Source organism: Rhinoderma darwinii, chromosome 4, assembly GCF_050947455.1.
Source record: "Rhinoderma darwinii isolate aRhiDar2 chromosome 4, aRhiDar2.hap1, whole genome shotgun sequence".
NCBI classification, from domain to species: domain Eukaryota; kingdom Metazoa; phylum Chordata; class Amphibia; order Anura; family Rhinodermatidae; genus Rhinoderma; species Rhinoderma darwinii.
The window spans coordinates 111,745,348-111,769,923 of NC_134690.1; the positions used below are offsets into that span (position 1 = coordinate 111,745,348).

The following is a 24,576-nucleotide window of genomic DNA, read 5'->3' on the forward strand; positions in this document are numbered from 1 at the left end:
TGACCATTTAGACCCCACAGTTGTTCCACAGAACGTATTTGAATTGGGCTGTGAATTAAAAAAAAATAAAACATTTTCCACTAATATGTAGTTTTCGCTCAATATTTCTTATATTTACAAGTAATAAAATAGCACATTTTGTTGCTCAATTTCTCCTGAGTCCGGTAATACCCCGTTTGTGGTAATAAAATGCTTTTTGGGCCAGTGGGAGGCCTCAGAAGGGAAGGAGCGCTATGTGTTCTTTGGAGTCCAGATTTTGTTGGATTGGTTTTCGGGTGCCATGTCGCATTTGCAGAGCCCCAGAGGTATGAACGCAATAGAAACCCACCAGAAGTGACCCCATTTTGCAAACTATACCCCTCATGGAATTCATTTATGGGTGTTGTGACCATTTAGACCCCACAGTTGTTCCACAGAACTTATTTGAATTGGGCTGTGAATTAAAAAAGATTTAATATTTTCCAATAATATGTCGTTTTTGCAAAAAATTTCTTATTTTTACAAGGAATAAAATACCACATTTTGTTGGCCAATTTCTTCTGAGTGCGGCAATACCCCATTTGTGGTGATAAACTGCCGTTCGAGCCAGTGGGAGGTCTCAGAAGGGAAGGAGCACTATGTGTTCTTTGGAGTCCAGATTATGCTGGATTGGTTTTCGTGTGCCATGTCGCATTTGCAGAGCCCCAGAGGTACAAGTACAGTTGAAACCCCGGAGAATTGACCCCATTTTAAAAACTACAAACCTTAAGACATTCATCTAGAGGTGTAGTGAGCATTTTGACCGCACAGGTACTGTGTAAAAGATAATGTGCAGCAGATGGTGCAGAGTGAGATTTGCAATTATATATATATATGTATGTATATATATATATATATATATATATATTTATATATATGCCATTTCAGTGTCCTATATATTGTGCCCAGCATGTGCCACCGGAGATATACACCCCATAAACTGTAACGTGGGTTCTCCCGGTTATGGCAATACCCTACATGTGGCTGTTATTACTGTTATTAGCTGCCTGGACACATGGCAGGGCTCAGAAGGGAAGGACCACCATTTGGCCTACTGGAGCTTTTCTGGTGCTAAGTGATGTATGCAGAAGCCCCTGAGGTACCAGTACAGTTGAAACCCCCGAGAAGTGACCCCATTTTAAAAACTACACCTCTTAAGACATTCATCTAGAGGTGTAGTGAGCATTTTGACCCCACAGGTATTGTGTAAAAGATAATGCGCAGCAGATGGTGCAGAGTTAGATTTGCAATTTTCTATCCAGTGAAGGAAATAAAGTATTTGATCCCTTGCTGATTTTGTAAGTTTGCCCCTTGTCAAAGACATGAACAGTCTAGAAATTTTCGGCTAGGTTAATTTTACCAGTTAGAGATAGATTATATAAAAAAAAAAAAAAGAAAATCACATAGTCAAAATTATATATATTTATTTGCATTGTGCACAGAGAAATAAGTATTTGATCCCCTACTAACCATTAATAGTTCAGCCTCCTCCAGACCAATTACACGCTCCAAATCAACTTGGTACCTGCGTTAAAGACAGCTGTCTTAAATGGTCACCTCTATAAAAGACTCCTGTCCACAGACTCAATTAATCAGTCTGACTCTAACCTCTACAACATGGGCAAGACCAAAGAGCTTTCTAAGGATGTCAGGGACAAGATCATAGACCTGCACAAGGCTGGAATGGGCTACAAAACCATAAGTAAGACGCTGGGTGAGAAGGAGACAACTGTTGGTGCAATAGTAAGAAAATGGAAGACATACAAAATGACTGTCAATCGACATCGATCTGGGGCTCCATGCAAAATCTCACCTCGTGGGGTATCCTTGATCCTGAGGAAGGTGAGAGCTCAGCCAAAAACTACACGGAGGGGAACTTGTTAATGATCTCAAGGCAGCTGGGACCACAGTCACCAAGAAAACCATTGGTAACACATTACGCCGTAATGGATTAAAATCCTACAGTGCCCGCAAGGTCCCCCTGCTCAAGAAGGCACATGTACAGGCCTGTCTGAAGTTTGCAAATGAACATCTGGATGATTCTGAGAGTGATTGGGAGAAGGTGCTGTGGTCAGATGAGACTAAAATTTAGCTCTTTGGCATTATCTCAACTCGCCGTGTTTGGAGGAAGAGAAATGCTGCCTATGACCCAAAGAACACTGTCCCCACTGTCAAGCATGGAGGTGGAAACATTATGTTTTGGGAGTGTTTCTCTGCTAAGGGCACAGGACTACTTCACCGCATCAATGGGAGAATGTATGGAGCCATGTACCGTCAAATCCTGAGTGACAACCTCCTTCCCTCCACCAGGACATTAAAAATGGCTCGTGGCTGGGTCTTCCAGCACGACAATGACCCGAAACATACAGCCAAGGCAACAAAGGAGTGGCTCAAAAAGAAGCACATTAAAGTCATGGAGTGGCCTAGCCAGTCTCCAGACCTTAATCCCATCGAAAACTTATGGAGGGAGCTGAAGATCCGAGTTGCCAAGCGACAGCCTTGAAATCTTAATGATTTACTGATGATCTGCAAAGAGGAGTGGGCCAAAATTCCATCTATCATGTGTGCAAACCTCATCATCAACTACAAAAAACGTCTGACTGCTGTGCTTGCCAACAAGGGTTTTGCCACCAAGTATTAAGTCTTGTTTGCCAAAGGTATCAAATACTTATTCGCACAATGCAAATAAATATATATAATTTTGACAATGTGATTTTCTTTTTTTTTTATATAATCTATCTCTCACTGGTAAGATTAACCTAGCCTAAAAATTCTAGACTGTTCATGTCTTTAACAGTGGGCAAATTACAAAATCAGCAAGGGATCAAATACTTATTTCCTTCACTGTATATATATGCCATTTGAGTATCCGATATTTTGTGCCCAACATGTACCAGCGGAGATGTACAGCCCATAAACTGTAATGTGAACTTCCCTGACACTAAGGCTGGGTTCACACGACCTATTTTCAGACGTAAACGAGGCGTATTATGCCTCGTTTTACGTCTGAAAATAAGGCTACAATACGTCGGCAAACATCTGCCCATTCATTTGAATGGGTTTGCCGACGTACTGTGCAGACAACCTGTCATTTATGCGTCGTCGTTTGACAGCTGTCAAACGACGACGCGTAAAAATACAGCCTCTTCAAAAGAAGTGCAGGACACTTCTTTCAGACGTAATTTGAGCCGTTCTTCATTGAACTCAATGAAGCACAGCTCAAAATTTACGGCTGTCAGAGAAGCCTCGCAAAATGCGAGGAGGAGCATTTACGTCTGAAACGAGGCAGCTGTTTTCTCCTGAAAACAGTCTGTCTTTTCAGACGTAAAAGCCTGCTACCGTGTGCACGTACCCTAAACCTAACTACGGCGACGATTCCCTGACCCTAAACTTAACTAGATTATTCTGAGCTTTCCTGACGCTAAACTTAACTAATATGACGGGTGCCTGACACTAAACCTATCTAAATTATTCCGAGCTTTCCTGATGCTAACAACTGATTTTATGTGAACTTCCCTGACGCTAAACCTAACTACAGTGATGGACCCCTAACGCTAAACCTAACTACAGTGACGGATTCCTGACGCTAAACCTAACTAACTGTGACTGATTCCTGATGCTAAATTCCCTGACGCTATACCTAACTATGCTTTTTCACGGTTCCCTGACACTAACTAACCCTAATACTAAACTATCTGCTGACTTTCTAAACTGACTTTTTTTTTGTTTTTATTATATTCTATAAAGAAAATTAAAAAAAAAAAAATAATCCCCAGGGACCAAAATGTGGCCCTGAAGAATCAAAAGTGGTCAGTGATAGAGATCACTGACCAAAAACGTGGGTGACAAGTGGAACACAAGGACAGGAGTGGGAAGTGGAAGTGGAAGTGGATAGACGGTGGGAAAAGTTTTGAAACTACTGCTACACTGTTTTTTTCTAAACTAAACTGCAATGCCTCACACCACAACCTCTCCCAACGACTCTCAAACTCCAACAGAGAGCGGGTGCGGCAGGATCTGAGGTCAGAGCAGGAAATTACGTATATGAGCGCTGCTATTTTTCCTTTGTCACTAACTAACCAATAGCAGCGATCACGGAGGTTGGACCACTACGATTGGTTCCTGCACACTGAGCTGTGATAGCCTGCTGTCGGAAACAGCAGGCATCACAGCTCGATGAAACGCAGGGGAAAAATGGCGATGCATTTTTCCCTGGACGTACTATTCCGGCGCTGAGAGCGAACGATGCACTTAGCGCGACGGAATAGTACGTCGCTGAGCGCCAAGGGGTTAATGTTGATATCTTGCCTTTCAGATTATGCATGTGTTCTAAAGAGAATGGGTAGTGAACTCATTATTCCTTCCCACTGTTCGACCAGTCAACTTTCATTCAAAGTCTATGGGAATGGTAGAACAGCCGAGTATAGTGCACGGCTGTTTCTGTCATTCTCATAGACATTGAATGGAGTATTGGGGGAATGCCCGACCGCCGCTCTATTCAAGCTCCTCTTCACTGCAGGGGGTGCAATGAGGGGGATCTGGGTGGCCGCGGCTTTGACAGAAAGGTACAGTATACATACACTGCGTTCCAAATTATTATGCAAATGTTATTTTTCGCTGATTTTCCTAAATAGTCGATGCAAATGACAGTCAGTATAATCTTCAAGCCATCATCCGTTGGAGTATAATGCGAATTTTATTGAACAAATCTCCTAATGATAACAGACCGGTAACTGGTATAAAGAATTGAGGACAGCATCCATATGGCAAAAATATATCTGTGTTTATTAACACATCCCAAATATATCAAAGAAGCTACGTTTCAACTCCGCATGCTTGAAAAAGACTCCTGCGGAGTCGAAACGTAGCTTCTTTGATATATTTGGGATGCGATAATAAACACAGATATATTTTTGCCATATGGATGCTGTCCTCAATTCTTTAAATCAATCAGTTAGTGTCAGTCAGCTTCAATTTGTCAGTGTTAGGCCTCATGCACACGACCGTAAAAACTCCCGTAAACTCTCCTGCACTGATAGAGAGAAGGGGCTGCCGATTAGTGCAGTGCTATTTTGCCGCCAAAAACGTTCTCGTAAATACGGGTGGAATACGTGTGACACCGGACCCATATTTACGGGCACGGGTTAGTAAATACTGGTGCAAAACGGGTGGAATACGTGTGACACCGGACCCGTATTTACGCCAGTATTTACGGGTGGGAAAAAATACGGTCGTGTACATGAGGCCTTAGTCAGCATTAGACCTTCTGTTAGTCAGCGTCAGTGCGTCAGTCAATCAGCGTCAGTGTCAGTCAGCGTCAGTGTGTCAGTCAATCAGCATCCGTGTCAGTCAATTAGTGTCAGTCCATCAGACTGTCAGTGTCAGTCCATCATATTGTCAGTGTGTGATTGTCAATCAATCAGCATCAGCTAGTCAGCGTCTTTTTGTCGGTGTAATAGTAAGTTAGTTAGTTTTACTCAGTAAGTGTTAATTGTCATAAAATAAAAGTCTTAGTGTACGTTAGAGTTTTATTTAAAAAGAGACAAAAAAAAGTTCTATATTATATTTTTCTTTTTGCATACACCTCTGCAGAATACATATAAACATTTACAGTAGATTTAAAATAAAAATGTCTCGCAGAACCTATACTGCAGAAGAGGCGTATGAGATGCTCGCATCGGACACAGAGAGTGCGAGTGATGTAGGATCCGATTTTGCATTGTCCTCCTCCTCAACTGATACTGAGCAACCATCAAACTCAGTCGCAGGAGGGTAAGCATTCAGGTTACACCTGCACCTAATTGGTTGCCCCCAACCTCCTACACCCCCAAGGACTTTACTGCTGCTGCATGGGTCCAAGTATAGAAAGCAGGGTTGTTAGAAATATAATTTTTCAAGCTGTTCTTTTCTAAAAACTTGTTGAAATAATTGTTGAGGAGACGAATTTATGTGCTAAACAATTTATTGCTCCGAACCCCAGGCATCCCACCAATACAGCAGAAATGCTGCAATACTGGGGATTGGTCCTAAATATATGCCTAAATAAAAAGCCATCAGTGAGGGCCTATTGGACCACTGATGTGCTCTACCACTACCCCTTATACCACACTACAATACCCAGGGCTCGTTTTGTGACAATTCAAAAATTTATTCATTATAATGATAATTCCCAGTGACCCCCCCCCCCCCAGGATGACCCCAATTTCGACAGACTTTACAAAATTAGACCCCTTAATTCTATTTTGGCCCCAAAAATTTCCACCTCATATACCCCTAGACAACAAGTTGCCATTGACGAGTCCTTGGTTCATTTCAACGGGAGGGTGAAATTTAGGTAGTATAAGTTGTGTGAGTCGAAGTCGGGCTATTCACACAAATTAAAAATGTTTGAGGGGAGGGACAGTCAAATTGTGCCCCCAAACTGTACCCCTGTCCTGACCACAGTCGGGAGGATTGTGTGGGACCTCCTGCACCCACTGTTTGATCAGGGGTACCACCTGTACCTTGAGAACTGGCACACGAGTGTACCTCTGTTAAAGTGCCTCGCGGAGCAAAAAACAGTGGTGTGTGGGACGGTCCGCAAATATCAAAGGTGAAATGTGTGAAAAAAAAATGTCAAATCACAAGATTCTAAAATATAACATGGTCAAAAAAGTGATCACACCCCTAGTTAAATTCTTCCAGGGGTGTAGTTTTCAAAATGGGTTCACTTCTGGGGGTTTCTACCGTTCTGGGGGCTCAGAGTCTCTTCAAAATTGAATGGGGCTGTTGAACCAATCATGCAAAACTTGGGCCCTGAAAGTCACTGCCATGTGTCCAGACAACATATTTGGACCACTTTGGGGGTACACTTTGTATCTCTGAACTTAGAAGAAATAGCCCAATAAATGTTGAGGTGCTTTTCTTCACTTACATGCTATGTGTCTGAAAAATCTGTCCTATAAATGAGATTTCCACAAGATTTTGCGAAAAGAAAATATGGGTTAAAAAAGTGATTACACCCCTGGATAAATTCTTTTGAGGGGTATGGTGTTCTGAATGGGGTCATTTCTGGGGGTTTTCCATCATTCCAGCATCTCCAGTGCTTTTCCAAAGTGACTAGGTGCATAAAAATAGGTTCCTGCTAAATTTTAGAAAGATTACATAATTTTCTAGACCATTGTGATATACCCAAAAATTGACAAAAAGGGTTAAAAATTGTTGTCAAAGTCTAGTAGACAAGGATAAAATAATTTTCATAACATATTTATACAATATACTGCATATACTGTGTATGTTCCATGTTTTGTTTTTCAAATGTTTCACCATTCTTGGCGGTTTTTAATACATAAATGTAAACTCTATTGACCTAAATTTTACATTAAAAGAAAGTAAAATATGTGACGAAAAAAACAATGCCAGAATCACTTAGGTATGTAAAATCATCGGCGAGTTATTCTCAGATAAAGTGACACATACCAGATTTAAAAAATCTGGCTTTGTCCTAAACCACTAAAATGGCTTTGTCCTGAAGGGGTTAATGGCACTTTTTTTTTTTTATTGTATTTTTCTTACTGTAATATTATTTCTATTTTGTTCATTCTTTTTTCCAAACACTCATATACAACATCAACGGGAAATAAAATACAGAGCTGAGGTTTGACTGGATCTCTGCATTGTATTCTCACAAATAGGAGTCAACAGATTAGACATGTGAAGTTAGACTGGCAAACACGCAAGCTTAAACTGATTTTAAAATCATACTAAAAATATCATTCAAATCATACGGAAAATATCAAATAGTGGGCAACGATAACTGCTGAGTATACATTACAATCTGAAAGGTACATGCACTGTTACTATATAGCTACGGTAGTAGACTGGCAGAATCCAAGTCACCCTGGATGCTAACAGAATGTTCTGGGCACGGTAGGATTGTTACATAAGAGAGCCCTAACTAATTTTTTCCACTAGAGGGCTGAGTCATACTGTTTCTTGAAAAAACAGGCTACATTTTATAATGTACAGACACTTAGACTCATCTAGCAAAAAAAAGGGTTATGCTTAGTTTTGCAAAAGTAGCTCCCCCCCCCCCCCCACAAGGAAGAAAACTCTCTAGCACCATCTATATGTGACTCAAGACTCCCTTTCAGCAGGATATTTGCACGTAGACAACAAGACTCCTACTCTGTAGTGATGAGGAGTAACCCCTTGGAAACAGTGCTGTCTACAGATGGGTGTCTCTAATTTGGTTATTAACCCAAGTCATGTTTCAAGGCTTTATAAAGGGTCGTACACTGACTTACACACTAGTCACAGATAGGAGGCACTAGAAAGATAGTTGTCTTCCTTCTGGAGGAGAGCTTGTTTGCATACTTTTCCCATTGGGATCTTGAATGAAGAAAATGTCAGCACTTCGTGGTAAAAATCAAAATGACAAATGGTATTTTATTGTTTTATATCCCAAATTTAAGACATTATCCTGAAACATAAGTTAAAAACACAGCTTATGCGTTTCGAGCGATTCATGCGCTCTTACTCAAAGCATAATATTGAATGATCTCGGTGTGTATTTCAAGGCAGGGTCATCTGTGCTTCCCAAGCATAATGCATTGCACATACCTTCGTCACTACAGAAGAGATCTAGACTCAATAAAACATAAACCCATAAGCTTTAGTTTGATCATAGTAATAAGCCATCTTAAATACTGTATATACATATGCTCTTATCGAAGATTCGATTGTTACCTTTTCATCCCATTTCACAGTCCGATAAGACACTATAACAAGTAAGTATTCGAGAACAACTTACTTTATACCCGCACGTGTTATGTGGATTTTTCACAGCCTTTTGATTATTATGATGTGGCGACCCTTTTGATTATGCTGTGAAAAATCCCCATAATGCGTGTGGGCATAAACTTTTTTGTTCTTTAGTACTCACTTGTTATAGTGTCTTATAGGATACACTGTAAAATGGGATGGAACGGTAACAATTAAATACTTAATAACAGCATATGTATATATTTAAGATGGATTATTACTAGGGTGTTTGATAGTATGCGCAATCACCCAGAATTGTATGAGGCCAAAAAAAAGAATGATAAGATGAAAACATGTACTAAGTGGTTATTAGCTACCCCTTTACATCTATAAGTTAAACCAATTGTCACGATCTAGGGGTATGTGGACCCACTAGGCTGCTCCGCCGTAGCGGAGTGGCAGCTGGCCAAGTTACAGTCTATGCAAAGCTTGTAGCACAAGGGTACCTGACATAGTCCAGACAGTCGCAGAGGCTTTGGCACAGATGGTGCTTGACGTGGCAGGTAGCGCTAGTCGTGGTGGATGATAGCAGGAGTGGCAGGTGACACCAGACGTGGTGTATAACAGCAGGCGTAGCGGATGACACCAGATGTGGTGTATAAAAGCAGGCGTAGCAGATGACACAACGTGACTCCAATACTAGAAGAGCTCAGGTACAAACAGCACGGGATACAGGATACAGGTAGCAGGGAACAGGAACACTGGGAGCAGAATACAAATAAGGGACCATTTGCAATACAAACATGGGTAGAGAACAACAATGGAGTGGAAGCGCAGAGCCCTTTTTATAGTCCAGGGTGATCTGGGGATAGGTTAGGGAAACTTTAGGGAGTGTGCGCGCTGGCCCTATTACACAGTCCAGGAGGCCAGGGAGGCTGTGCAAACTGGCGTCTCCAGGGACAGAGACACTGGCAGATGGCCAGGGGGCTGCAGTCGCGGCCGTTCGCCGATGGGGCGCGGCGGTGGTCGTGGCCGCAGTCGTTACAGTACCCCCCCCTTACGCCCCCTCTTCGTAAGAGGAATTTTTTAATGAGGGTAGGTGCATTAAGGTTCTCTTCTGGCTCCCAGGACCTATCCTCAGGACCAAACCCTTTCTATTCCACCAGATAGAAAGTCCTTCCTCCTACTCTCTTGTAGTCCAGAATCTCCTTCCCCTCGAACACATCAGAAGAACCGCTGGGTGCAACTGTAGAACTAAAAGCTTTACCGTAGCGGTTCAAGACCACAGGCTTAATGAGGGATACATGGAATGAGTTTGGAATCCTGAGAGTAGGAGGCAAGCAAAGTTTATAAGATACAGGGTTTATCCGTTGCAGAACTTTGAAAGGACCAAGGAACTTGGGAGCAAATTTGTGAGAAGGCATCGTGAGTCTAATGTTTCTCGAGGATAGCCAGACTTTAACTCCAGGAGAGAATTGAGGAGGAACTTGACTTATTTTATCGGCATGATTTTTCATGCGGTCCACTGCTTGGAGAATCCCCCAGACCAGACCCATAATTACAGACCCCTTAAACTAATACAGACCCCAGACCAGACCCCCTAAATACAGACCCCTTAAACGAATACCAATTGTCTTCAGGTCCTTTTGCAGGACATACACAATGCAGTTCTGTTGCGTATTTTTGCAGCGATTCTTGGCAAATACGCGACAAAACTGCAATGTATTTTGGGTGGCCATGGCCCCCCCTCCCTGGGAGTTCCTGGCCCCGGGCGGCTACCCAAAATGCCCATATTATGATCCGCCATTAGTCGTGAGGCTCAACTGCTGTGAGTCCTATAGCAAGAACAACCCAGAGCTGTTGTACTGCAACTGGCATCACCTTATCGGGCTTTGCAAGCTAGCTATTGTTTACCAGGAGGAGAAGAGAGGGTGACTGCTGCTGTTAGTTTTCCCGGCGAATAAATTAAATGTAAACTGACAATGCAGTGTGAACAGAGCCTAGCTCAAATAACAATGTGATAAAATAGTAGCATTAAGAAGAGCATCTCTGAATCCAAAATATGTTACAGGAGCTGTCTCATGAACCCCTGTCCATATTCCGCTCTGGCGGATTTAAACTTTCCATATGTTATTCAGCTGCCATATAATATTACATTTCCTCTGCATTGGCCGCTGCAGAGAAAAATGCAGCTTCCCCAGCGAAATCAGCTTCAATATGGAAGGGGTTGTCTGGGATTAGACAATCCCTTTAATCCTTCAAGTGGATGGGTTACATCAGCAGAAAAACTCTAGGTTCTTCTGTCCTGTCTGCTAAGAACTGAGGCTACTGTGGACACAGGTCTACCAACACTGGACAGTTGGAGATTGGGACCATGCTGCCTGGTCTGATGAATCTCAATTTCTATTGCACCAAGAAGATAGTTACGGATGTAGCCATCTTTAACTTGACTATAATAACTTGCTGCAGCGTGCTATCACACAACAATAGACATTGAAAAGTCATTGAAAAAGTCAAGATAAGGCCACTGTTTATTTAATGCATTAAAAGTCAAGGTAAAGACGGCTACATCTGTAGGTCATAAATTGGTGGAACCAAATGGCGGTTATGTAATTCTGGGGTACTGTTTTAGGCACCATTATACCTATTACGAGCAGATTTAAAGGTGTTATCCCACGAAAAATATTGCTTATAGTTAAAAAAAATTATGATTTTTTTTTTTTGTAAATTTAAACTTATTTCAAAAAAGCTTATATCACCAGATATTCGCGAAGTAATATTAGCATAAGGCCACCTGCTGTTTTGATTCAAAATACTTTCTGTGTCCACCTCGGTAAATGTGCCAAGGTAGGCACACTTGCTCAGTCTTGCTTCTCTCTGCTCCACTGGGTATTCGAAATAACCCCTGGTGTGGTGAGCGTCTTCTCTGTTTGTTAGTGAGTCAGACAGCGTTACTGCATTTGCATACCTCCCAACAGTCCCAGATTCAGCGGGACTGTCCCAGATTCTGGGTGGTGTCCTGCTGTACCGGGCGGCTGGGGGTATGTCCCGGTGTCAACTGTATCTGCGTCCTCATATATGGGCAGTGATGTCAGGCTTTCAACTATGGAGTTCGCGGCCTAAAGCAATGCAAGCTCTCTGGCAGGGGACTCCTGTCTATGGACAGTGGTGTCAGTGGCTCCTCCAGGAGGGGAATCCCTGGCCAGAGCGTTGCCGACTTGTTCTTGTCTTGTTCTTGTCTGCATATATGGATAGTGTTGCTGACACTCTGGCCGGAGATTCTGCTCCTAGAGGGAGCCCCTGACATCACTGTAGTGACGTCAGGGGCTCCCTCCAGGACCAGTATCCCTGGCCAGAGTGTTGCCGATGCTCTGGCCGGGAATTCCGCTCCTGAAGCAGTCCCTGGCGTCACTATCCATAAATGGACAGTTAGGTCAGGGGCTACTCCTGGAGTGGAATCCCTGGGTAGCGAGTTGGCAACGTTCTGGCCAGGGATACCACTCCTGGAGAAGCCCCTGGCGTCACTATTCAAATATGGACAGTGACGTCAGGGTCTACTCCTCGAGTGGAATCCCCGGTCAGAGCATGGCTGATGCTCTGGCTGGGGATACCACTCATAGAGGGAGGCCCAATGGCGCTATCTACAGGGGGGGTTGTGCTATCTACAGAGGGGGTGGTGCTATCTTCAAGGGGGATGTAACACTATATACATGGGCACTGTGGCACTAATTGGGCACTATCTACAGGGGAAACTGTGGTGCTATCTACATGGGCACTGTGTGTGGCACTATCCACATAGGCAGTAGCTATGTAGGCACTGGCAATTTATATGTGGGCAGTGGCATTAGAGGCAGACATTATACTGTATGGGGGCAGCTATGGGGAATTACACTGTATGGGGGCAGCTAAGGAGACATTATACAGTATGGTGGCAGCTAAAGAGATGCTATACAGTATAGTGACACCTAAAATGGGCATTATACTGTATGGGGCAGCCATGAGGCCATTATATTGTATGGTGCAGCTATAGAGGCATTGTACTGTATGGGGCAGCTGTGGGGGCATTATACTATATGGGGGCATTATGCTGTATGGGGCAGCTATTGGGCATTATACTTTATGGGCGCAGCTATGGGGGCATTATACTATATGGGACTTTTGTGTGGGCATTATACTGTATGGGGGCATCTGTGTTGGCATTATATTATATGGGGCATCTGTGTGGGCATTATAATATATGGGGGAATCTGTGTTAGCTTTATACTGTATGAGGGCATCTATGGGGGCATTATACTGTATGGGGGCAGCTATGGGCAGGGCCGCCATCAGGGGGGTATTACTGGTACTCCCGTCAGGGGCCCGGCCACATGAATGAAGTAAAAGGGGCCCGCCGGACTGCCGTCGCACCCCCCCCCCCCCTCGGACTGTTGCCCCCCCCTCGCAACGCTCACGGCCCCCCCCCCCCTCGCAACGCTCACGGGCCCCCCTCGCAACGCCCGCAGCACCCCCCTAGCGACACCCCCGTAGCGACACTCCCCTAGCAACACTCGCGGCAGCCCCTGCATACCTGTTGTAGCTTCACTGGAGGGGAAGATGCAGCATGTGCTGAAGCTGCGTGTGGAGATCCCGCCCCCCAGCTCCTCTACACTGCCGACAGGACATGCAGGCTGGTGAGTATGTTCCCCTATCCATTCTGATTCCCATCCCCCTGACCCCATTTGTAGATTGTATAAAGTTGGTTAAAAAGTTTTTTGGTATTTTTTCGTTTTCCTAGCGCTTTTTTGCCGCGATTTTCGTAATCGCGGCAAAAATGGCGCAGTTTTGCCGCGATTATATAAAAATCGCGGCAAAACCGCGTGATTTGTGCCGCAATTACGAAAATTGCATAAAAAAAAGATACAAAACATGAAAAGTGCTGTTAGGCTATATTCTCACAGTGCGGTTAAGTCACGTTTTTTTGCAAAAATTGTGGCAAAAAAATGGGATTTCACCGCACTGTGTAACTAGACTAAGGCCTTATTCAGACGGCCGCATTCGGTCCGTGACTTACGGAGCGTGTATCGGCTGTATCTCACAGGCTGACCACAATTCATGGTGCCGGGACTCCTAGCATCATAGTTATCAGTGTTGCTGGGAGTCCCTGCCTCTCTGCGGGAATACTGTCCCATACTGTAATGATGCTTTCAGTACGGGACCGGGGACAGTATTCCCACGGGAAGGGAGGGACTATGATCATAGATAACTGTGGAGGGACTATGATCATAGATAACTGTGATGCTAGAAACCCGGCTCCCTGAACTGTGGTCGGTCCGGGAAATATGGCCGATACACGCTCCGTATATCACAGACCGAACATGGACGTCTGAATAAGCCACTTACTTGCCTCCTATTTTTGGTGCGGATTGTGCACTGAAAATTCACTACAAATGACAATATAAGGCCTTATTCACACGAACGTGTTATACGTCCGTGATACTTATTACGTCGCACTGACTTATGTTAGTGAATGGGGCCGTTCAGACTGTCAGTGAATTTCACGCAGCGTGTGTGCGCTGTGTAAAACTCACGACATGTCATATACTTGCCCGTGTTTCGCGCAGCACACACCCATTGAAGTCATTGGGTGCGTGCAAATCGTGCACGGCACACGGAAGCACTTCCCGGTGACGCGCGTGATTCGCGCTACACAGGGCCGCCATCAGGGGGGTATTAGGGGTACTAGTGTAGGGGGCACGGCCAAACTTAATTGAAAGGGGGGCCCGGCAACTGCCGCGACTTGCCTTTGGTAGAAAAAAACAGGCCCCTGCAATGGGGCCTGTTCTTTTCACCAAAACAATGTCGTGAGCTGCGGGCCCCCCTCTCGTCAAACACCGCCGTGAGCTGCGGGCCCCCCTCTCATCACCGCCGCGAAACACCGCTTGCGCGCGAACAACCGCAAGCTCTCACCCGCGCGTGCATGACCGCAAGCGCGCGCCCACGCGCGAACGACCAGGCGCGCCGCCGAGAGGGAGGCGGTGCGCCCGCAACACAAGTCCGATCTACGGGGAAGGACAGCCACACAGGGACAGCGGCGCACAGTTTGCTTACCTGCTGGCCCGCCTCCAACTCCGCCTCCTCGTCGTCCTCCTCGTCCGACTCCGCCTCGTCCTCCTTCTCCAGAGCGTAGCTGCGTAAGGAGAGGGGGAGGAGTCTAGTTGTTGCGCGGCGGCAGGAGTTCTACGATCCCCGCCATTTTCTGGAGCCTGGAGGTCAAGGACGACATCTGGACCGAAGACATCGCCTGAAGAGGACTGGAGTGGGAGCAGCTCTTCTGACACAGTGAGTAAAGTGTCTCAAAGTGCTGTTTATGTATGGCCCTGTTCACACAGAGTATTTTGCAGGCCGAAAAAATCTGCCTCAAAATTCCTTAAAGAATTTTGAGGCAGATTTTGACCTGCCCACACTATCTTGCCGCGTTTTTTGCTGCGTTTTTTGCCCGCTGCGATTGAGGACAGCAGACAAAAAACGCAGCGAAAAATGCATTTTCTGCCTCCCATTGATTTCGATGGGAGGTCAGAGGCGGAACCGCGGCAAGAAAGGACGTGCTGCTTTTCCTTTTTTCCGCGACTGGCTCCCATTGATTTCAGATTAAATCAATGGGAGGCGGTTTTGGAAGTTGTTTGGTGCTGATTCTGACGCAGTGTCCGAGTCAATATCAATGCCCAAAAACTCTGTGAACTGGGCCTTATTGTTGGGGCTTATTCAGACGAACGTGTAATACGTCCGTGCAACGTGCGTGATTTTCACGCGCCTCGCACGGACCTATGTTACTCTATGGGGCCGTGCCGACTGTCAGTGATTTTCACTCTGCTGCGACTGTGATACGCTGCGGATTTTCCACAATAAAATGTGTTGCATAAAATCCGCAGTGTTCATGCCTAGTGTGTTCCTACCCTAAGGCCGGATTTACACGAGCGTGTGCTTTTTGCGTGCGCAAAAACGTGGCGTTTTGCGCATGCAAAAGGTCCATAACAGCTCCGTGTGTCAGCAGCGTATGATGCGTGGCTGCGTGATTTTCGCGCAGCCGCCATCATTATGACACTCTGTTTGTATGTTTGTAGCACGTGGTGCTTTTCTGTTTTCATTCATAGTTTATACGGCTGCGGAAGTGCTGGGCGGGATTTTCATGCATCCATTGACTTCAATGGGTGCGTGATGCTCGAACAATGCACAAATATCGGACATGTCGAGAGTTTTACGCAGCGGACACACGGACACACGCTGCGTGAAAATCACTGACAGTCTGAACGGCCCCATAGAGTAACATAGGTCCGTGCGAGGCGCGTGAAAATCACGCACGTTGCACGGACGTATTACACGTTCGTCTGAATAAGCCCTAACAATAAGGCCCAGTTCACAGAGTTTTTGGCCCTTGATATTGACTCGGACGCTGCGTCAGAATCAGCCCCAAACAACTTCCAAAACCGCCTCCCATTGATTTAATCTGAAATCAATGGGAGCCAGTCGCGGAAAAAAGAAAAAGCAGCACGTCCTTTCTTGCCGCGGTTCCGCCTCTGACCTGCCATCGAAATCAATGGGAGGCAGAAAATGCATTTTTCGCTGCGTTTTCTGTCTGCTGTCCTCAATCGCCGCGGACAAAAAACGCGGCAAGATAGTGTGGGCAGGTCAAAATCTGCCTCAAAATTCGGTGCGCGGTTCCAGGCGGTCGCGGGTGCGCATGCGCGGGAGTTTGCGGGTGCGCGCGATCGGTCGCACGGGCGGCAGTGTTTGACGGCCCCCATGACGACCCCCATGCTACCCAGGGCCGCCATCAGGGGGGGTATTATGGGTACTAATGTGAGAGGCCCGGCCAAACCTAATTGAAAGGGGGGCCCGCAGCTCACGACATTCTTTTGGTGAAAAAAACAAGCCCCATTGCAGGGGTTTGTTTTTTTTTTCTACCAAAGGCAAGTCGCGGCAGTTTGCCGGGCCCCCCTTTCAATTAGGTTTGGCCGGGCCTCTCACATCAGTACCAATAATACCCCCCCTGATGGCGGCCCTGGGTACCATGATATAGTGCTGGACGGAGTACCGTTAACAGGCGGTGCCACGGTAGGGGGGCCCAGAAAATTTAGCTGTAGGGGGCCCTGAAATTCCTGATGGCGGCCCTGGCTATGGGGGCATTATACTGTGTGTGGGCAGCTATTTGGCATTATATTGTCTGGGAGGCACTATGGGGTATTATACTGTGTGGGGGGTTCTATGTGGGCATTATACTGTAAGGAGGCACTATGGGAGCATGATACTGTGTGTGCTGAACTGGGTGTGTGTGGGCGGGGAATGGGCGGGATTAGAAGTGTGGCTTAAAAGGAAAACATATGCATCGGTTGTACCTCTTTGCGATACTTGAAAGTTGGGAGGTATGCAAATGCACTTGCTCAGCATCTCCTCTGACAATCAAAGAAAACACTGCAGCTACAGAGGCAGCCGACTCACCACACCTGGGATCCCTCCGCATACCCAGTGGAGCAGAGAGAGAAGCAAGACAGAGCATGTGTGTCCACCTCGACACATTTACTGAGGTGGAAACAAAAAGGTTATTGAATAAAAACAGCAGATGGCGCTATGCTAATATTATTCCTGGAATATCAGGTGATATAAGCATTTTTTTTAAGTGCAAATACAAAACATGTTCATAATTTGGGTCTGGATTTATTCGTGGGATAACACCTTTAATGTCACTGTCTACCTAAGTATTGTTGCTGACAACATGTACATCCATTTATGGCCACAGTCCACCCCTGTTCTAATGGCTACTTTCAGCAGCATAGCACATCATGTCACAAAGCACATGTCACTTAAGATGGTTCCATGAATTCCGTTCTGTAGCAGAAACACTTTATGGTACAGTAAATTACTTGTAACCCAGTATAATATAAGTGGTGAACTCTTTTACACAAAAAGTAATGTTGTAGTGTTTAATTAAGTGACGCCCTCCCTAGAGTTTGACAAACAGTGTTAATAAACCTGTCAAGGCCCAGTTGTTAGTGAAATGTTGACTTAGCTGTGCTTGTAGTGATGTTGCAAATGAGACCAAACATCACTAAGTGCCAAAGGAGGATGAACGCTTGTGAATACTAAATGAGTTTCATACTTTAAAGTAAAACTTAAAGGAGTCCTATAATGGATTAGTGCTCCGTGGAATAGAACAAGGTGCAATTTTTTATATACACGTCAGCATAAAACCAAAATATAGTAAAAAGACATATACGTTTTAGGCTGGGTTCACACGACCTATTTTCAGGCGTAAATGAGGTGTATTATGCCTCGTTTTTACGCCTGAAAATAGGGCTACAATACGTCGGCAAACATCTGCCCATTCATTTGAAAGGGTTTGCCGACGTACTGTGCAGACAACCTGTCATTTACGCGTCGTCGTTTGACAGCTGTCAAACGACGACGCGTAAAAATACAGCCTCGTCAAAAGAAGTGCAGGGCACTTCTTTCAGACGTAATTTGAGCCGTTCTTCATTGAACTCAATGAAGCACAGCTCAAAATTTACGGCTGTCAGAGAAGCCTCGCAAAATGCGAGGAGGAGCATTTACGTATGAAACGAGGCAGCTGTTTTCTCCTGAAAACAGTCTGTCTTTTCAGACGTAAAAGGAAGCTAGCGTGTGCACATACCCTTAGACTTCTGTACGTAGGAAAAAAGTTTAAAGGGGTATTCCAGCCTAAAGCATGTTTCACCCATCCAGCGGTCAGACCCCACCGATCTAGCATTTATCACCTATCCATTGGATAGGTGAAACATGCTTTAGGCTGGAATACTCCTTTAAGTACATAAGACAATAAAATAATAAGTGCAATAAACATGAGCTTTCTGAAAGACAGACTGGTACACAGGGAGAGAGGACCCTGCCCGCGAGGGCTTACAATCTGCAAGGGAATGGGGGGGGGGCAGTAGGTAAGGATAGAAACTGTTCATCCGGTAGTGTAGTGGCGGTAGGGTTATTGTAAGTTGCAGACTTTTCTGAAGAAGGGGGTTTTTAGGTTGCTTTTGAAGATTTGGATGCTGGGAGAGACGTGTTTGGGTATCGAGTTACAGAGTATGGGGGATGCATGGGAGAAATCTTGAAGACAATAATATGAGGAGCAGACAAGAAGAGAACGAAGAAGGAGGTCTTGTGAGGACCAGAGATTACATGTGGCGATATTGGGAGATTAGGGCATAGATGTTTGGAGCGGACAGGTTGTGGACAGCCTTGTATGTCATTCGTAATATTTAGAATTGAATTCGCTGGGTAATGGGTAGCCAGTGAAGGGAATGGCAGAGGGGAGTAGCAGTTAAGGAACAAGAGAAGAGGTATATTAACTGGGCAGCAGAGTTAAAGGTGGATAAGATTGGTGCAAGAGTGTTAGATACAAGGATATGTAGGCGGGATATGATGAGGGCATGTAATAGCATTTTCGTTATACTAGCATTTTTGGCAGAACGAGGTGGTAAAAGCTTCGAAAAACAGGGTGGAATCAAAGATTAACCCGAGGCAGCGAACTTGTGTGACTTGGGAAAGTGTGGAGCTATTAACTGTGATTGATAATTCTGGTAAGGGGATTGAGTGAGATGGGGGAAAGATGATGAATTTAGTTTTCTTTATGTTGAGTTTTAGAAAGCGGGAGGAGAACAAGATGGTGATAGTGAATAGATACTTTGGAACTCTGATTAGTCGAGAGGTTTCATCTGGACCAGAGAGTTAAATTTGTGTGTCGTCAGCATAAAAGTGGAACTAAAAGCCTTGGGATTCTATGAGCTGTTCCAGGCTGAAGGTATGGATGAAGGAGAGTAGGGATCTCAGGACAGAGTCTTGAGAGGCACCAACAGAGGGAGGGTGAGACGAGGAGGTAGTGTGTGAGTGGGAGACACTACATTTTCATTTGGTGAGGTACTGTATGAGGAGATCCAGAAAGGGCCTGCAAGTCTGTGATGGCAAGGGATATGAGAATTTGTAACAGGAAGGAGTGGTCGACTTGGTCAAAGGCAGAGGACAGTTCTAGGAGAAGGAGCACAGAATAATTTCATGAGGTTTTGGCAGTTAACAGATAATTAGTGACTTTGATTGAGGCCATTTCTGTGTAATGGTGGGATCAAAAAGGCAGTTTGTAGATGGTTGAAAAGAGAGTTGGATGAGAGGTAGGAGGGCAGTCAAGGTGGTCATATTGTTCAAGGTGTTTTGAGGCAAACGGGAGTAGTGAGAGGGATGGGTACAAAGGTTGCATGTTTAAATGCAAAAGGTAAGACACCAATGGAAAGTTATAGGTTGAAGACATGGGTTAGGGCTGGGATAAACAGAGAATTAAAGGCTATGTACACCTTGACATCATTTTTTATATTTTTTTTTATAAAATTGTGCATCACTGTGATTGGTCCAACTTCCTAAATACATTTTATTAAAAAATAATTTTGGCTTTTTGAGAAACAGCTGCTTTGTATGCTGTATATGGAGCAGCTGTATCTTGCACTGAATCCTTTATCCGTCAGGTCCGCGGGACTAACAGGTTCAGTGTCAGCGGGTCCTGCATACACGCCGTATATAATTATATAAAACCATAGAAACATGTCAAAGGTGTACATAACTTTTAAGCTTGAAGATGAGGTGGGTTAAAATTGGGTCAAGTGCACAGGTGGTGATACTGTTGGAGACATCAATTTAGGCAGCTCATCAACTGGTCCTCGTTGTAGTCTCTATCTGGTTTCAAATGGTGGGAGAGCATGCAATAGGTACGATGCATCGTAATAATACTAGTTCTCAATAAGCTATGATATCAAACCAAGATACAATTGACTAGGATCCTTTTCATCTTTAAAAAAAATATTGGAAATGTTTTCAAAAGTTTGCTCATTAGTTGTATGTGTGACATATACTGTATCTCTTAGACATTGATATGGCGTTACAATAATCTTCTATGTGTCAATTGAAAAGTTCCTATTGTATAATGTAACATCCATGGCCACGGACCGTCGGAATTACACCCCCCCCCCAATGGCCGCAGCCATGGATCTGTGAGCGCTTACCCGTATCTCCACCCCAGGAGACGCCAGCGCTCACTTCCCCTCTGGTCCACTGTGCCCCATAGGATGCACCTGCGCGCTCGTGCCCGGCCTTAAAGGGCCAGCGCACTCACATGGGAATTATCATTAATTAGCCCACGATCACCCTGGTCTACAAGAAGGGCCCTGCCCCTTTGCTCATTGCCTGAACGTTGTTGTGTTTTCCTATGCTAGTCTTGCAAATGGTCCCTTAGTGTTATCCTGTTCCCGTTGTTCCCGTGCCCTGCTACCTGTACCCTGTATCCCATGCTATTTGTTCCTGTACTTTAAACATGTTGGAGTCGTGTTTTGCCACCGGTTCCTCCTGCTGTGTTACACCACGTCTGGTATCTGCTCTCAAGGTCCCATCTGTGCCTAGCCGTTGCTACTGTCCGAACCACTACAGGTACCCTTGTGCTTGGACTATTTATATATTGACTTGGCACTCTGTTGGCCAGCTGCTATCCTGCTACGGCGGTACGGCCCAGTAGGTCCACATACCCACAGATCGTGACATATAACAAGCATGCTAAAAATAATTTTCAATGTTACAATTTATTTAAATGTTTATAGAACACTATGGAGGAGAGTTATCAAAACTAGTGCAACGGAAAAGTTGAGCAACCAATCAGATTCCAGCTCTCATTTTTCAGAGACCCTTTTTGAATAAATGGAACCTGCAAACTCCATTACTTTTTTTTGTTGCTATGTGCCCTATATAATTTCCAATCATAATAAACTTTAAATCAAGAATTGACTTTGCTAATCAGGTGTATCTGACATATAAGTATTGTTACTGTCAGTATATTACCATGCAATGCTGGACAAAGACATATTTTCTCAAACCAACATTTTTTGAGGCAAGAATAATATTATGCATATGCAATGACAGATGTGAAGGGGTTAATGGTATCCTTTCCAAAAGAAGCCAAAGAAGCTGAGAGGGGAGGATCAGATTTTAGGGAGAACTGGATCCCCTCCTCCTTAGGACTACAGGAACAAATGGGATATTCATCAGGAGTCTGTCTATGCCAGAGAACCTCCCAGAGGGAAATGAGTAGAGACTCAGACTATAGGGCGATCCTCCTTATAAAGCCCCTACAGCTTTCCTGCTCCTACACCTTTCTTTAGTGTGACTAGTGTGACAGTCATGAGCACCGGAATCAGAGTGCTGGTCATCTCCCTGCTCCTGGCTGCTCATAGCTCTGCCCAGCAGCATCAGCCCAATGAGAGGTAAGGAGAGACAATGCTATTGGGGTGCCACTATTATTGCAGCTCACACTATGCCCTGCTCTGCCATTCATCACTACTGATATCTGCTGTGTTGTGTGGTTTACCGGTTTTATTCTAACCATTGCTGTTCTGGTTTTGGGCTTATAATGTCATCAAAAATAATCCCATTTTAAGGTATATTTACAATGTGACCTGATGCATTCTGTAGACAACTCTGCTGAATATGTTGGTGCTATATAAATAATGGGTAATATTAGTAAATAAATATACACATTGCATTCAATCTCTATTACAGTTTCAGAATCCATTTATTATTGAGCACTCTATTCCTGTGGCATTGTACTAAGTGGTATGTCAATTTAGCATGTGCCATATTCCTTGGTATTGCCTTGTGTGAGGTTCTGAGTTTGTCGCAAGACAATATGATATCACGATGTGTTATCTGAGATTTTTAAACAAACATCGGTAAATTTATTGTGGTGCACACAGTCCGAATATTACATTTCAAATCTGCTTCACATCTATCTATCTATCTATCTATCTATCTATCTATCTATCTATCTATCTATCTATCTATTCATTCATTCACATCCATCCATCTACCTATTCATTCAAATGTATCTATATTTTGCCTTGATATGTTTGTTGGTCCTGCTGTTTTGTTTTATGTGTGTTTGAAATGTTTGCTCTTCTGAAATATTTCTCCAGTTCAGTGCAGCATGTTTACATCTTGTTGCATCTTCAAACACTCCAAATAAATCAGTGTCCTTCAAGTATCCCCTTCCACTTTTCTTGATCTTTGCATTCATTGAGCATCCTGCTCCGCAAATGTCTGAATGCTGCACAAATGACTACTGAATATTTCTACTGAATGGTGAGTGCTGTGGATTTTCTCCTCTACTTTTGTACAAATGACTACTCCCATTTCTAATAGAGAGATATGCCTTTCCACTGGATCGATGTGTCATTGGTCAGTATGCTCCACTCCCTTACCTCTTGCTGTGAGTGGAACCAAGTATTACATAACATTCTCTACTCATAGTATTCATTTTCTTGATTTGATTATAAATGGTTTATCTTGGGTAATTTCAGGCAGCTCATGGACTAGGCTGCCATTCTGGTATATATATGATCCATTCTGGCAGCTGACGTGTGAAAGCTTTTAGCCACTTTAGTGTTATCCCTCTTAGAACATTTTGTTTTAATGTCGTTTTCACTGACCTTCCCTAATATCAGGCTCCTCTTAAATAAAGGACTGAGTTTCATTTGATCTTACTATACATAATGTGTTCTCCACACACATCGCATCAAGGATTATTATATGGGAGACTGTAATGCCACTGCTAGCTTTCAGTATAAGTTCTTACATTGTATGCACAGACATTGGCCAGCTGGCATCTTATTTATTTTGTTGTCTTCTCAATAATGATGTCACATACTCACCTAGCCCTACTTCAGTGCCATCTCCACCTGTCAGCAACTTAATTATAACGGCTATGCACCCACGTTATTAAAGGGAACCTGTCACCAGCATTTCACCTATTGAACTCTACTCACCCCTCACTGGCCGCTGCTATCAAAAGTTCATTGCCGTTATCCCCGCTCCTAAACTCCTCCTCCGACTGTAAATAACAGTCTGCAAACATTTTGTGCCTTTTATCGTAATAATACGGTGTCCCGTTGTGCGCGCACACCAGAAGAGGACAACAATGCACAAGCGCGGGATTTTGTGTACTGGTGGAAGGCGAGGAGCTGCCAATCAAAAGTAAGGAGGCGGGGTAAACTCAGAAACACTTGAGGAATGAAGATATGACTCGTTTATGTTCATTAGCATACCGTGTGGGAACACTAAAAAACGGAATACGAAAGCTTCAGAGCCGACTAAGAAGACAATTATAGGTTATATACTAATGATTTTTCACCCACTACCACCAGGTATTGCTGGTTTAATAGGTGAAATGCTGGTGACCGATTCCCTTTAAGGAAGGATCACCCCCCCCCCCCCTGTATGCAAATGTAATGTAGCCATGTGTATTGGCTTACCTGGTGCTGTATTTAACATGTAGCCGCTCTGTTCCAGGCCACCGTGGGCTCACATGATCTTGAGGGTATGTTCACATGGCCGTAAACGCCCGAAAAACGGCCGAAAAATTGGAAGCAGAACGCCTCCAAACATCTGCCCATTGATTTCAATGGGAAAACGGCGTTCTGTTCCGACGGAGCGTTTGATGCGGCGTTTGTTTATGCGTAAAAAAACGGCCACGAAAAAGAAGTGCAGGACACTTCTTGGGACATTTTTGCAGCCGTTTTCCATAGACTCTATTGAAAAAAGCTCCACAAACGGCCGTATAAAACGCAGCGAAAAACACGAGTGGCATACAAAACGTCTGAAAATCAGGAGCTGTTTTCTCTTGACATACCCTTATTCTTACTCTCTGTATTCTACAGCGATTGCTGTTGGAATTGAAACTCAGACTCTCAATGCACGTCTATGAGAGCCTTGATGTGAGTCTCATAG

The 24,576-nt window shown here is 44.3% G+C and overlaps 1 protein-coding gene across 4 annotated transcripts in view; it reads left to right on the top strand.

Annotated features, from left to right (window-relative positions):
* Positions 1-24,576, top strand: part of PCOLCE2 (procollagen C-endopeptidase enhancer 2) — a 113,029-nt gene that overhangs the window by 42,529 nt on the left and 45,924 nt on the right. Inside the window, exon 1 of one of the 4 annotated variants that reach the window (XM_075863993.1) lies at positions 13,315-13,430. The exons of 1 other annotated variant lie outside the window; for it this stretch is intronic. In XM_075863993.1, coding sequence (XP_075720108.1) covers positions 13,354-13,430 — 77 coding nt within the window. In that variant the 5' untranslated portion in view covers positions 13,315-13,353. Of the gene's footprint in view, positions 1-13,314; positions 13,431-21,834; positions 22,059-23,750; positions 23,824-24,576 lie in introns of those variants that run through there. 2 more of the 4 variants (XM_075863992.1, XM_075863994.1) reach the window with 2 other exon arrangements.